The sequence below is a fragment of the Bubalus bubalis genome, chromosome 8 (genome assembly GCF_019923935.1).
Source record: "Bubalus bubalis isolate 160015118507 breed Murrah chromosome 8, NDDB_SH_1, whole genome shotgun sequence".
In the NCBI taxonomy this organism is placed as follows: Eukaryota; Metazoa; Chordata; class Mammalia; order Artiodactyla; family Bovidae; genus Bubalus; species Bubalus bubalis.
Genome location: NC_059164.1, coordinates 66,027,508 through 66,040,350, shown reverse-complemented (window position 1 = coordinate 66,040,350; position 12,843 = coordinate 66,027,508). Strand labels below are relative to the sequence as shown.

Sequence of the window (12,843 nt, the reverse complement as noted above, 5' to 3'; positions counted from 1 at the left end):
GCTGAGAAACTTCTCCACCAGACACTGAAGTAAGTAACAGCTCGATGTGGTTCCCACCATAACATCAAAGAATTAGATGTCCCAATACTAAGAGAATCAGAAGACAGTGCCTGTGCCAAAGTATTTCTTTCAGCTTTTACGGAGGGCAGTTAGGTAGTAAGGACCTCTGGCCTAGTGTGCTTATCTTAGCCACGCCTGACTATTACTGGTGACCACATCCCTTCGTGTGGTCTTCCCTGATGATCACTCCAGATAAAATAGCAGCCCTTCCTGTCATTCTCTTTATGCTGCCTTATCATTTCTTTAAAGCATGCATCACCTCCTGACATGTTATATATTTACCTGTCTCCTGTCTATCTCCCAAGTACAGTGTAAGGCTCTGGAGGGCTAGGATAATATCAATTTTTATTCACTGCTCTATTGTCAGCTCCCAGCACTTGTTTTTGTTTAGATGCTAAGTCTTGTCTGATTCTTTGCAACCCCATGGACTGTAGCCCACCAGGCTTCTTTGTCCATGGGATTTTCCAGGCAATAATACTGGAGTGGGTTGCCATTTCCTTCTCCAGGGGATCTTCCTGACCCAGGGATCGAACCCACATCTCTTGCATTGGCAGGGGAGTTCTTTACCACTGAGCCATTAGGGACAGGCACTCACACTTGAAATACTTGTTGAATTAATCAATAATTCAACATACATACATATATTTTAAAACATACATACATATATTTTAATATATTGCTAAACCATTTACAGAAGAAATTTGAAAACAACACGAATTTCCAGCAATGAGGTAAAATAGGGCAGAGCCACCGGGTGGGATGTTCTGCATCTATTATAGTAGTGCTGTTGAATATTTAGTGACATGGGAAAATGTCAATGCAACCTTGAGAAGAGAAACAAAACAACCCAGTATACTAAAATTACATTAAGTAAAACCTAGGGGCTTCCCTGGTGGTCCGGTGGTTCAGAGTTCGCCTTCCAGTGCAGGGAGTGCGGGTGTGATCCCTGGTCGGTGAGCTGAGATCCCACAGGCCTCACACCAGAAAAAAAGAATGTCAACAACAGAAGCAGCACTGTCACAAATTCAGTGGAGGCGTTAAACAATGGTCCACATCAAAAAAAAAAAACTTTTAAGAAAACCTAAATTAATTAAAAAAAAAATTGTTTCATGAATTTATGTGGAGAGGGAAAAGTGGAACAAAGAAAGAAAAGAGAGAAGAAGCTAGAAATACATCCACTACAGTGTTAGGACTGGTTATCCCTTAGTCACGGAATGTTGGGTGGTTTTTATTTTCCTCATGGCTCACTATTTTGTCCAAGTATTCTAAAATAAATATACATTACTTTTAAAAATCGTTTAAACTAATTTTAAAATCCCAAATTATGGGGTGAGGGTCGATGATTAAGCCCACCCCTGGTCTGAGTGCCCGAGGAGGGAAGTGAGGCCCTATAGTGTATAGGGTGACTCTGTAAGTTCCCCAGATGGGGTGGTGGGTCCCTCAAACCAACGTCAACTGGGGCAGTGACAGCCAGGGAGGAGAGGAGACGCCAGATATGCAGTTTCTAAGGCTTAGCTCTGGCAGATACGAGAATTATCATGTCCAGTGAAACGCGTCATGTCCTTTAGTTAGAGGCTGTGAGAGGCTTCCAGCATCAGAGCAAGGGAAGCCTTGTGAGGTTTCCCAGCCCAGTTCCCTCCAGGTGGGGAGAAGGAGCCATGCGGAAGTAGGGTGGCCTGCTCATGGCCACAGCTGGTGGCAGAACCAGGGCTTGAGGCGGGGCTCTTTGTTCCACATCAGCCAGGAGAGCCTGAGGCTTCTTCTTGATGTGGGCCAGCTGCCTGACAGACCGGAACAGCATAGAACCAAACCAAGGGTGGGTTGGATGCCTTCTCAGGTGAGGGGTCTCCATGCAGAGGCCTAGGGAGACCGCCCCACCATGTGCCCTCAGCTCACTTGAGAGGAAAGGCTGCACCTGCCGTTAGAAAGGAAGCTACAGACTCAGTAGCTCTGTATTCAAAAGGGAAAATGATGACTCCAGGTTGCTTTTTAGAGTTCAAATCAACACCTTTCTGGATAAATATATTTTTAACAGCATCTTTTTCTTGTTTTTAAAAGATAGAAAAAACAACTACTCCCAGGGAAGCCCAATTATTTTGGCTAACCCTCCTGCAAGTAATCATACAACATACAGGTCACAGAACATACAGGCCCCTGGGGAACACAGCTGAGGGCACCCTAACTCTGGCCCAGCCCATGTATTCATCACCACAGGCTGCACTGGAATCATCTAGTAAGAGCATCCTCTTCTGGTTTGCATCTCACTTCATATTTGTTGAGCTGCTTTGGGATAGGAAGGGAAACAGAAACTACCATTCCATTTAATATCTGTGTCATACAGATAGGCTTCCCCAGCGGCTCAGCCAGTAAAAAATCTGCCTGCAGTACAGGAGACCCACATTCAGTCAGGAAGATCCCCTGGAGATCCCACTCTAGTATTCTTGCCCGGAGAATCCCATGGACAGAGGAGCCTGGCAGGCTACAGTCCATGGAGTTGCAAAGAGTTGGTTAGCATTGCCAGTGGAACGTTTCCAGTCACAAAGAGTTGTGCTCTTGACTGCATGTAACCATCTGCCTCTCGTGTCATGGTCCAATCAGTATTCCTTCTCTGCATGTGAGGCCAGAACATGCAGCATCCCATTTGTTTCAGATGCACAGTGTGGTTCTCTGCGCCATAACTGCTACTTTGCACCTGATGCCATGTGGACCCTACCTCAGAGAGATCGAGATGCCCAGAGCTGACAGTTAGATCTGCCTCTCCAAGGAGTCTGTTTTCTCCTCACCCAGCCCCTGGAATGGCACTCCAAGACTGGGAGATGTTCTGGGAGACCCTCCAAGAGACCCAGCTTTGATGGCCAGCCAAGTTTGTAAATCCTTTCTGGATACTTTCCAAGCTCTGCAGTATTTAGCCTCTTGTTGGTTGGCTACAGAACAAATTTTTTTTAACACATGAAAATATTTCTGTGTCTGGGGAAAGGTATAAGGCTGGCCTGATTTACAAATGACAAAAAGTCAAGTTGGAAGCCAGCATGGCCCTCAGGCCGCTGCTCCTTCCACCCAGGAGTAGACTTTCTTGTTTAAGCCCCACTGTGCAGAGAAGTCTTTCATAGTCGGCTGCTCTGTAGCTGCCAGCTCCAGACGCACAGCCATGTTAATAACCAGAGAAAGAGAGGCCATCTGGTTACCAGGAGGCGGCAACAATGGTCACTCAGGCTGTTCTGCGTGCAGTAGACACATGTGGTTGGGTAGAAATGGTAAAAGTCTTTCTTACTGCACATTGTGGTACCAAAAATTTGAAAACCAGTATTTTAGTGAGTCTGAAATACTCTCCTATAGGAAAACAGCCCATGTGAAGGACTGTTTCAAGCAGAAGGGCTCTATTTGTTGAATCCTAAGAGATCCTAGTGGCATCGCAAAAGGAAATATTTGAGATGCCACCCCCCAAGGAGATAGCTGAATTAAAAGAATCTTAGGTAACTCTGGCAACTCTCAGCCACCCTTTTCCAACCACAGTGAAATTTCTTTTACAAGATGTAGAGTTTTCTTTTCTGTTTTATGAAGAAATTGGTTATCCTTTAGCTCTGCTATTGTTTCCCATCATATTTATAAAAACCAGTGGGCACTGTTTACCTATGGAGAAGCTTGTTTCGTTGCCCAGTTGTTCTCGTGGAGGGTATTTTGCCTCCCAGAGGACATTTGGCACAGTCTGGAAACATTTTTTTTCTTGACACAAATGGTCTCTGGGGCGTGGAGGATGTGCTGTTGGCATCTAGTGGGTAGAGACTAAGAAGGCTGTGAGATCACCTACACCCTACAGGCAGCCCCCCTCCCCAAACAAAGAATTATCCAGCTCCAAATGTCAATAGAGCCAAGTTAAGAAACCTTGGTCTAAAGGAAGGCTCTTCTGTAGCAGACTGGAGTAAGTCTAAGAACAGTAGTTTCAGGGCCATACTGCTGCATGGAATTAAGTATATCAGTGTCTCTACTTTTTACAGGGGCTTCCCTGGTGGCTCAGCAGTAAAGAATCTGTCTGCAATGCAGGAGATGCAGGAGACACTGGAGACACGTTTCAATCCCTGGGTCGAGAAGATCCCCTGGAGGCCAGCATGGCAACCCACTCAAGTATTCTCGCTAGGAAAATTCCCATGGACAGAAGAGCCTGGTGGGCTATGGTCCATGGGTTCCCAAAGAGTGGACACAACTGCAGCAGCTGACCATGCAAATTTGGCTAAAAATCTAGTACTTCCTGTGCCATTTGCCCCCCAAAATCTGTATCCTAGAACAGATGCATTCATTAATTTTTAAAGTATTGTAATGAAAATTACAGGACCCATTGGATTAATGTTTTGTAAGTTGTAGAGACCCTTCTATGTGGTAGTTCAACTATATCATACCATAACAGATTCTTAAGATGACTTATATGTTCATTTTGTAGAAAACATGAAAAGTGTTTTTAAGAGATTTTAAAGAGCAATAAACACAAAAGGAATCAATTCAGTATATTATTTATATTTTTTAATGGATTTTTAAATAGTTGAAAGAAAGTGAAAGTCACTCAGCTGTGTCTGACTCTTTGCAACTCTATGGACTGTACAGTCCATGGAATTCTCCAGGCCAGAATTCTGGAGTGGGTAGCATTTCCCTTCTCCAGGAGATCTTCCCAACCCAGAGATTGAACCCAGGCCTCCCACATTGCAGGCAGATTCTTCACCAGCTGAGCCACAAGGGAAGCCTGAGAATACTGGAGTGGGTAGCCTGAGAATACTGGAGTGGGTAGCCTATCCCTTCTCCAGGGGATCTTCCCGACCTAGGAATCAAACCAGGGTCTCCTGAATTGCAGGCGGATTCTTTACCAACCGAGCTCTCAGGGAAGCCCTTTAAATAGTTGAGGTGTTGCTATTTATACAATTTCTAGCCTGCTTTTTTCTCCTACATTTCAAACATCAACCCAAATTATTTGAGTCTGTAGACACTCAGATGGCTGCTTGGTGCTCCATCATATGATAACAAACCCTAGATTTCCTGAACACTGCTTTTGAATGCAGATTATCAGTTTTTTTTAACTATCATAAATAATCTGTGATGGATATTTCTGCTTTTCATGTTAGTTGCATAGCAACATGAGTTGTTTTAAGGGCTTTGGGACATGGATATTTAATTCCTAGACGGTGATGGAAGCAGAGAGAAAAGTCTCGTACCAAATGCAGCCGACATTTGGGACACAGGGACACAGGGAGACTTTAGAAAGAGGGACACCATTTGGATTACCTGGCTCACAGAAAAAGTTGAATTCCTGGGAATGTGGATTTTAAAACTTGGCTAGATCAACCAAACCACGTATCTGCCTATATACATACACATCTGTGTAAGTAAATGCCAAAAAGTAAAACCAAGCTGGAGGGATAAACACCAAACTTTTAGCAGAGGTGACTCTGGGATAAATAATTGGGATTAGAGAGAAGGGCAGACAGACAGGAAGCACTTTAGGGTTTTTCCCCTATTATCTTTTCTATATTCTTAAAATTCTTAATTATGAGAATATATATTCATATACATATAACTTGTGTAATATTTAAATCTAGCATGTTTTAGAGAATGAGTTGGATCCTCATAGGTAGGGCCTGAGCTGAGTCAGCACATACTTTTTACTCCTTTTTTAAACAACGCTAGCACAGCGCCAGCTCATTTGGGGTCAGGACGCACAAGTGAGTCTGTAGCAGGTGGGGTGTTCAGAGCTGAGAGGCTCACCTGCGTTTAGATGACAGCCCTTCATAACTTCTTCTCCTTCCAGCACAGTGGACATGATGCCTCTGTAGCCACAGTCTGTGACAGAGAAGCAGTGGGTGGAGACACACGGTCTAGGGCCAGGAGCCCGAGGGGTTCGGGTTGACGGGCTCACGTTACCCTTGGTTCCTGTGCCTTTGCCCTGAGTGCCGGCGGAGCCAGACTTTGTGAAGCGCACAGCCGGCCCGCGGCCAACAGATGGTGAGATGCCTCCTGTGTCTTTCAGGCCGCACACCTGGTCCCTGGCTCCACGCCGAGGCGGGCGGGCAGAGCTCTGATGACATCAAAGGCAGAAACGCTCAGGTAACAGAGCTCTCTGGTCCCTGAGTGTAAAACCGGGAAACCTCCTCAAGAAGCACAGAGTTGTTGAGGTTTGCTTTCCCCTTCATATTAATAGCTTCATGTTTTACCTGGGGGAAGAAGCCACGTGGGCACCTGTGTTTCCAGCTGGGGTGGACCCAGTGGTGAACCACTCATAATTTCAAAACCTGAAGAGTGAAAGAGGGCTTCTCTGGAATCATTAGAAGCTGCTTTGGCACGTGGAACCCCTGGGAATCCCTCTGCACCCATCACCCTGTTCACTGCCATCATTCTTCCCTCGTTACCCTGGTCTGAGAAGCATGAAGAGAAAAACTCTGTAACATGCATAAAACATAACTCAGTATTCTCTGTCATCTATAGAGTACCTGGTTTCTTACCACCACCACCACCCCCTGGGGTGGGGGGCGGGTTTCCACCATCAACACTGTCATTTAACTTGACCAGTTTAGCGTCAAAATTCAAGTGTTGGTGGCTAGGGGAAAGCTGAGGGGAGGGGGAAGCAGAGAGCTGCCCGTGTAAGACAGTCTTTAAAGAAACACCCTCACGCTCGCACAAGGCAACCTGAACACAGAGTGTGTGTTTTCTAACCTGGGCGGAGATGACATTTCTCACGGCACAGGACAGGGTCTCATCTTTAAAGGCCCTTTGTTTCTTTGAAAACAGGGATTCTCGTCCCCTCCTGGCCTCCAGTTTCACAGCTATGTGGCAAAAGGGCAGGACCCACAGGTTAGGTTGGAACCCGAAGGAAAGGGAAGTGAGAAGGAATGAACTAGGTTCCTGGAAGCTGGGGGAGGTGAAGGTTCCTTGAAGGAGGACAAGCACCCTCCTCCCCTTCTCACCACAGCTGATCCAATTTTGAGAACTGCAGTAAACATTCTCAGATGATTGTAGGTTTAAAACTGGGTGGGTGTATGATTGTAGTTCAGAGAAGGATATATACAGAGGAAAAAAAAAGATGGAAGAATATACACAAAGTTGTTAACAGGCATTCACTCTACCAGCTTATGACTGAATTTGACTTATTAGTGCATTTATGCAATTTCTGAATTTTCTACAATAAATGCATTACTCCCGTGATCAGAAAAATATGGTAATAATAAAAATAATAGTCCCTACATTACACAACTTTTTATAGTTTAGAGAAGTTACATATGCTATTTCATTGGATTCTTTTTAGCAACTCTGTGATATAAGCTGGAGAGATTTATCTTTAATGCCTTTTTTTCATATGAGAAAACCAAGCTCTGAAGGGTTAAGGAACTCACCTGAGGTCACACATACAGACCTCTGACTCCTTGTCCAGTGCTCCTTCCATTGCGCCTCACTGCTTCTTTCCCTGGCAGGTCAGAATTGCCAGGACAGGAGTCACCCTCACCTTCAGACGTTATAAGCATGATGGAACATGCCATACTGTCCGGTCCCTAACCTCATGGCAGGCACACATCTGAATCCCCTGAGCCCACAAAGTCTAGTCAAGGATGGACTGTAGTCTGTCTTGGGCATCCCATAGTCAAGAAGGTCTTTATGTCTACGTGGAACCATGTTAATTCATTTTTCACTTCAGTGAGGCAAAAAGCAATTGCCCAGAGAAATCACTGGGTTTCAGACATGGTGAACAGAGCCCCGGGGGTGCTCTTCTTTTATGGGCCAGAGCCCACGTGATCCATGCAAGGCTGGGAGCCCTAAACTGGAAATCTGAAAGCCTGGGGCCCTTTCTCTCTTTTTCATTGCCTTGAGATCGCCACCAAGATCTTTGCTTTTCTTGAGCTTCCCGTCAAGCGGTCTGCTGGTACTTGGTCCCTAAAATGTTTTTTATGACATTCGGTCCCCACCTGAAACAAGCTACACTTTCCTTTTCCACCCACGACCTGCTGGGTGAAGACCAGCACCTTGCATATGATGGAACCATCAGACCCTGGCAGCCTGAGGGTGCCAGCCCTGGGGATGAGGGAAAGCCAGCCCTGGGGATGGTTCATGTACCTCTGACCCCACCTGGTAACACTGTTGTGTTTCCACAGTTAGCCCTTAAGACGCTCCGGTGAGAAGACGGATGAAGCCAACGTCCTGTGAGCCACCTGAAGGTCCATATGGCAGGGTGGGCGTCCCCAGGAGAACGTCAGACCTCACCATTCTCAAGTTGTAATTCAGCTGACACACAGGCTCTGAATGGAGTGTTTATTTATTGTAAATACGTGTTTTGCACAGGCTTTAAATCAGTATTATAGTCAACTATTATTTGAATAATTTAAAACACACACACATTATTTCTCCATTTTTTAAAGTGCACCTTGGCACAGGTGACAGCCTTGTCCCACCGCACAGTGTCCATTCCATGACTGTAGATACGTCTGCAGGCTGGCCCTCCCTAGACTCGGAACTGTTTTTAGACGATCCCTTAGTTTCCCAAAGTCATAGTATCCACAACAGCTTCTTATTGGCATGATTTTTCTAGTCTCATCACACAAACTGCAAAATCAAACCAGGTAATGCCTTATGAATGACGCGGCTCCCCGAGAGTAGCGTGTCCCTCACCCAGATGCCGCCACACGGCCCTTCCTGCTCCCATCCTGCAGTAGAAGGATTCTTTTGCTGCCTCATGTAAATATAACGCAGATCAAAGGCAAGAGTGGCCTCAGTCCCTCCAAGGCTGACCACAGGGCCCCTTGTATAACTGAACAGTCCTGCAGGTAGCCAACGCTCTTACTGTTTACACTGCCCCTCATGCCCACATTTCTGTGATGGTCCTTCCTGTCCCTCTGAGCCCCCATCCTGGCAGCCAGGGTGAGGTGAGCTGAAGGAGATTTCAGTATGTTCCCTGCAAATTACAAACCTACATAAGTCATCATTAATTCTGTCTCAGAGATCTTTTCTTTTTCCTCCCCCAAGTGCAGGGTTTATCATGGAAAGCATGACATGAAAAGGTATAGACTAAAACATATTCTGAAATACCTGCCTCAAATATCAAGTGTCCCCCGCCCACCCTTAGGGAACCTGGATCCACCCATCAGGCAAACCTTAGCGCCTTTCTGAGCTGGTCTGAGAGTCCCCCAGTCCCTGTGGTGGCACCCCTCTAGAGGGGAAAAGTATATGAGTTCAGCTAGCCCTGAATATGGATGGGTCAGGACTGGCTCTGACCTGTGGCTGCTCCTCTCATGCCCTTTTTCTGGGGCTGGCAAGGGAATGAAAGTGTGTTTTTGCTTGCTGCCTGACCTCATCATGACAGGAGGAAAAGCTGTGACTGAGGAAGGAGAGAAAAATAGAAAAAAGCAGACTGACCCCACATCTGTGCTCAAAATAGCTGCAGATTAAAGGAAATCTGGGAGAGGTGGAAAGAAAACAGTGAAAAATGTTTCTTCTCAAACAGCCCACTCATACCCTCACATCTTGAGGATGTAATGCCCAGAACATGCCATGCGCAGAAGGCAGACCGTGAGTGGGGTTTTGGCAAACATGTGACCGCATCCACCACCTCCTGTCTGGAATGGAGACTGACCCTGAGATGGTGTCCACCATCATTGCGTACTCTCTCATTCCAAACAGAAACCACTGAGCAATGTCAAGTTCCCTTCCCTGGGGAATAAATCACACCAAACTATAACAGCTAAATCAGTGAAAAAGAAGCTTTTGCAGGTCATCAGCTGTGCGTATAGCTGATCTGTCTTATTGGTTCTGCAAGCTTTCCAAAAGGTCAGAACTTTTTTTATATAACACTATCCACTCCACCTCTCTCCCAGTTGTACAAAATAATTACAAGGGTTTTTTAACAATCATGATTAAGAAGGCGCTAGACCAAAGCTGTTCCACCTTTGGAGCAGACTGCCTGCCCCGATGAGGTGTTTACACACTGATGTTCTGCACCACTGGGATAGAAATTCAAAATAAAACTATTCAAGGTCAGAGGGAAGAAATGTGCAGAAACCAAAAATTGCAATTAGGGAAAAATCTCAGGAATCTGGCATCACATCTCTCCTCCAGACCCAGCACTGAATTCCTGCCCTTTGAACTCTTGCGGCAGGACAAATACTTCACCTCTGGACCACAAACCCAAACAGAGTGCCCCTCCCATCCTCGAGGAATCTCCCCAGCGCTGTGGTCTGTGACTCTCCCAGTGTTTCCCGTATATTTTATATTTATTGATCTTCCCTCTGCAGATTCATTTCTTTGTATTAATAAACTTTAATAAGTGGGAATGCTTCCAGTTGTTTACTTGTTAAAGCCGAGTGACGGTCGCCGGCAGCAATCTAAGCCAACCATCTTTAAGGATTAGAAGGGCTCAGACAGGATACTGACACAGGACCCAGCACTTGCTGTAACATTCTGGGTTAGAAATGGGGCCTTTCTTTTTGGAGCTAAACTACAGCTAAACTAAACTACAGAATGTTTTCCTGATTTTTGTAGCTAATTAAATGAACAGGTATTTGAGAAAACCAAGCAAGGGAAAAATTCAAATGTATTTTGTAACAAGTAGATAACACTGTACTTATTCACTTTTATTAATATCAAACATGCTTACAAATTCTGCTAAATTGTGTTGAAATGGAGCAGCTTTCAATTTGAAGTGCACTTAGCACCACCCCCTCAGCTTAGCAAATGCCTTAAAAAATCTCCTGTGTGGAGCAGTCTCATCGCCATCTCTATTATAGTGTCTCCAGGTGCCCTCTTTGGAACTTGGTACAGGGGAGATAAGGTTTGCCTGATAGGTATGTTGGCTTCAGGGAAAACATGGATCTGAATCTTGATTCTGCATCTTACAAGTTTAGGAAGTAACAAGTTTAACCAGTCTATGCCTCAGTTTCCTCATCTGTAATATAGGGGCATAAATATGTCCTTTTATAAGTGTATAGTGGTGAAGATGGACTAACATAACACCTGGGCAAGCCTTTAACCCTCAGGTCACAACAGACCCAGGTATCAGTGCACACAGCCACACACACACACAAACATACACACCGCAGGGTACGAGCAGTTTGCTTATTACACATTCAGTCTCACACTCAGCTCTCACTGGCTGTGTCCCGGGCATTCCATTCAGATGTTCACTGAGCTGCTCAGATTCCTAGCTCTGCTGTTGGATGACAAGGAGACAGCAGTAATTACAATTCAGATGCTCCTGAAATAAATCTCATCTAGAAACTAATTTCAAAGTTAACTGCTACATATTTTACATCTGAATTAGTTAAGGACCTGACTTGTTTTATCTGCTGTCTTTATTAGTAGAGGCACAGATAAGCTCTCACATAACCAAAAGGGCCCATCTGAGTGCAGAAGAAAAGCAATGGCCCAAGATAACTGACCAAATGGATGATGAACTTTAAAGCCATTAACTGTGGAGGAGGGGGAAGTGGCCATAGTTCCAGGCAACTGGAAGTTCCGGGTAGAAGAGGTGGTGCCTAGAAGAAGGGGAGCAACTTAACGGGAAGGGCTGTGGACTCCAGAAGCAAGTTCCAGGTTCTCAGACCATGCCCCCGGAGGCCTGGCATCCTTCACGAACCTGATAACGAACTGAACTGCATCCTCCAAAACGTCCCATGCTCAACTCCTAACTCCATACCTCAGAAAGCAACCTTACTTACGAATAGAGTTGTTGCAGATATAAGTTCAGATGAGGTCCTACTGAAGTATGGTGGACCTTTAATCCAATGTGACTAGTATCCTTATAAAAAGGAGAAATTTGGACACAGACATATACACAGTGAGGATGCTGTATGAAGTCAGAGATTAGGGTGATCCTTCTACAAATCAAGAAATGCTGAAGATTGCCAGCAAACCACCAGAAGGTAGGGGAAAGGTGTGGACAGGTTCTCCCTCACAACCCTCAGAAGGAACCAACTCTGCCAACACCTTGATCTTGGACTTCTAGCCTCCAGACTGTGAGATAATAAACAGCCACCCAGCTGGTGGTCCTTTATTATGGCAGCCCTAGAAAACTAATACACACTCTGTTACCCTGGAACTTTGCAGGAGTTTATGTTAATGGAGAAAGCTGAGAATAAAAATAGAGTCAACAGTTCCTTGTCATATAAATGGGGTCGTCATTTACTCTGACCTTGACATAGGTCATTTGTTGCCACTGACTAAGTCCTGTTTTCAAGAACAAGACATTCAGCTGCATTTCCCTGTCACATGGAGACAGAATTATTGAAGGAACCTGGCATTTCTAGGTCACAAGGGTGGGAAGAGCTGATTTCTTTCTTAAGTAGCATCCTTTCCTCTAATGGAGCTTCTATGGCTTTAAAATAAAGACACTTGGCATAGATGGCACCAGCTATTCTGATGATTTTTTTTTAATTTGGTAAAACACCCATTAGCATAAAATTTACCATTTTAGTAATTTTTAGGTGTACAGTTCAGTCGTGTTAAGCAAATTCAGTATGTTGTGTGACCAGTCTCCAGAACTCTTTTAGCATCTTGCAAACCTTAAACTCAGTACCCCTTAAACAAAGACTCCCCATTTCCCTTCCCAGCCCTCCAGCACCTGGCAACCACCATTCTACTTTCAGGCTCTATGAGATTGGCTACTCTTGGTAATTCATAAAAGTGGAATCAGATAATATTTGACTTTTTTTGAGAGTGACTTATTTCATTTAACATAATGTCCTCAAGGCTCATCTATGTTGTAGCATGTGTCAAGAGTTCCCTTCCTTTATAAGGCTGAATATCCCACTGCTTGGCTATATG

At 45.0% G+C, this 12,843-nt stretch overlaps 1 protein-coding gene across 2 annotated transcripts in view; it reads left to right on the top strand.

Annotated features, from left to right (window-relative positions):
- Window positions 1–12,175, top strand: part of WIPF3 (WAS/WASL interacting protein family member 3) — an 84,530-nt gene extending 72,355 nt beyond the window's left edge. The window contains exons 8-10 of one of the 2 annotated variants that reach the window (XR_006552825.2): window positions 6,071–6,147; window positions 8,184–8,260; window positions 11,380–12,175. Coding sequence is in view for 1 of the 2 variants with exons in the window: in XM_025291248.3 (XP_025147033.2) it covers window positions 6,071–6,147; window positions 8,184–8,207 (101 nt within the window). In the remaining variant the exon portion in view is untranslated. Of the gene's footprint in view, window positions 1–6,070; window positions 6,148–8,183; window positions 10,356–11,379 lie in introns of those variants that run through there. The other variant, XM_025291248.3, reaches the window with a different exon arrangement.
- The last annotated feature ends 668 nt before the right edge of the window (window positions 12,176–12,843 follow it).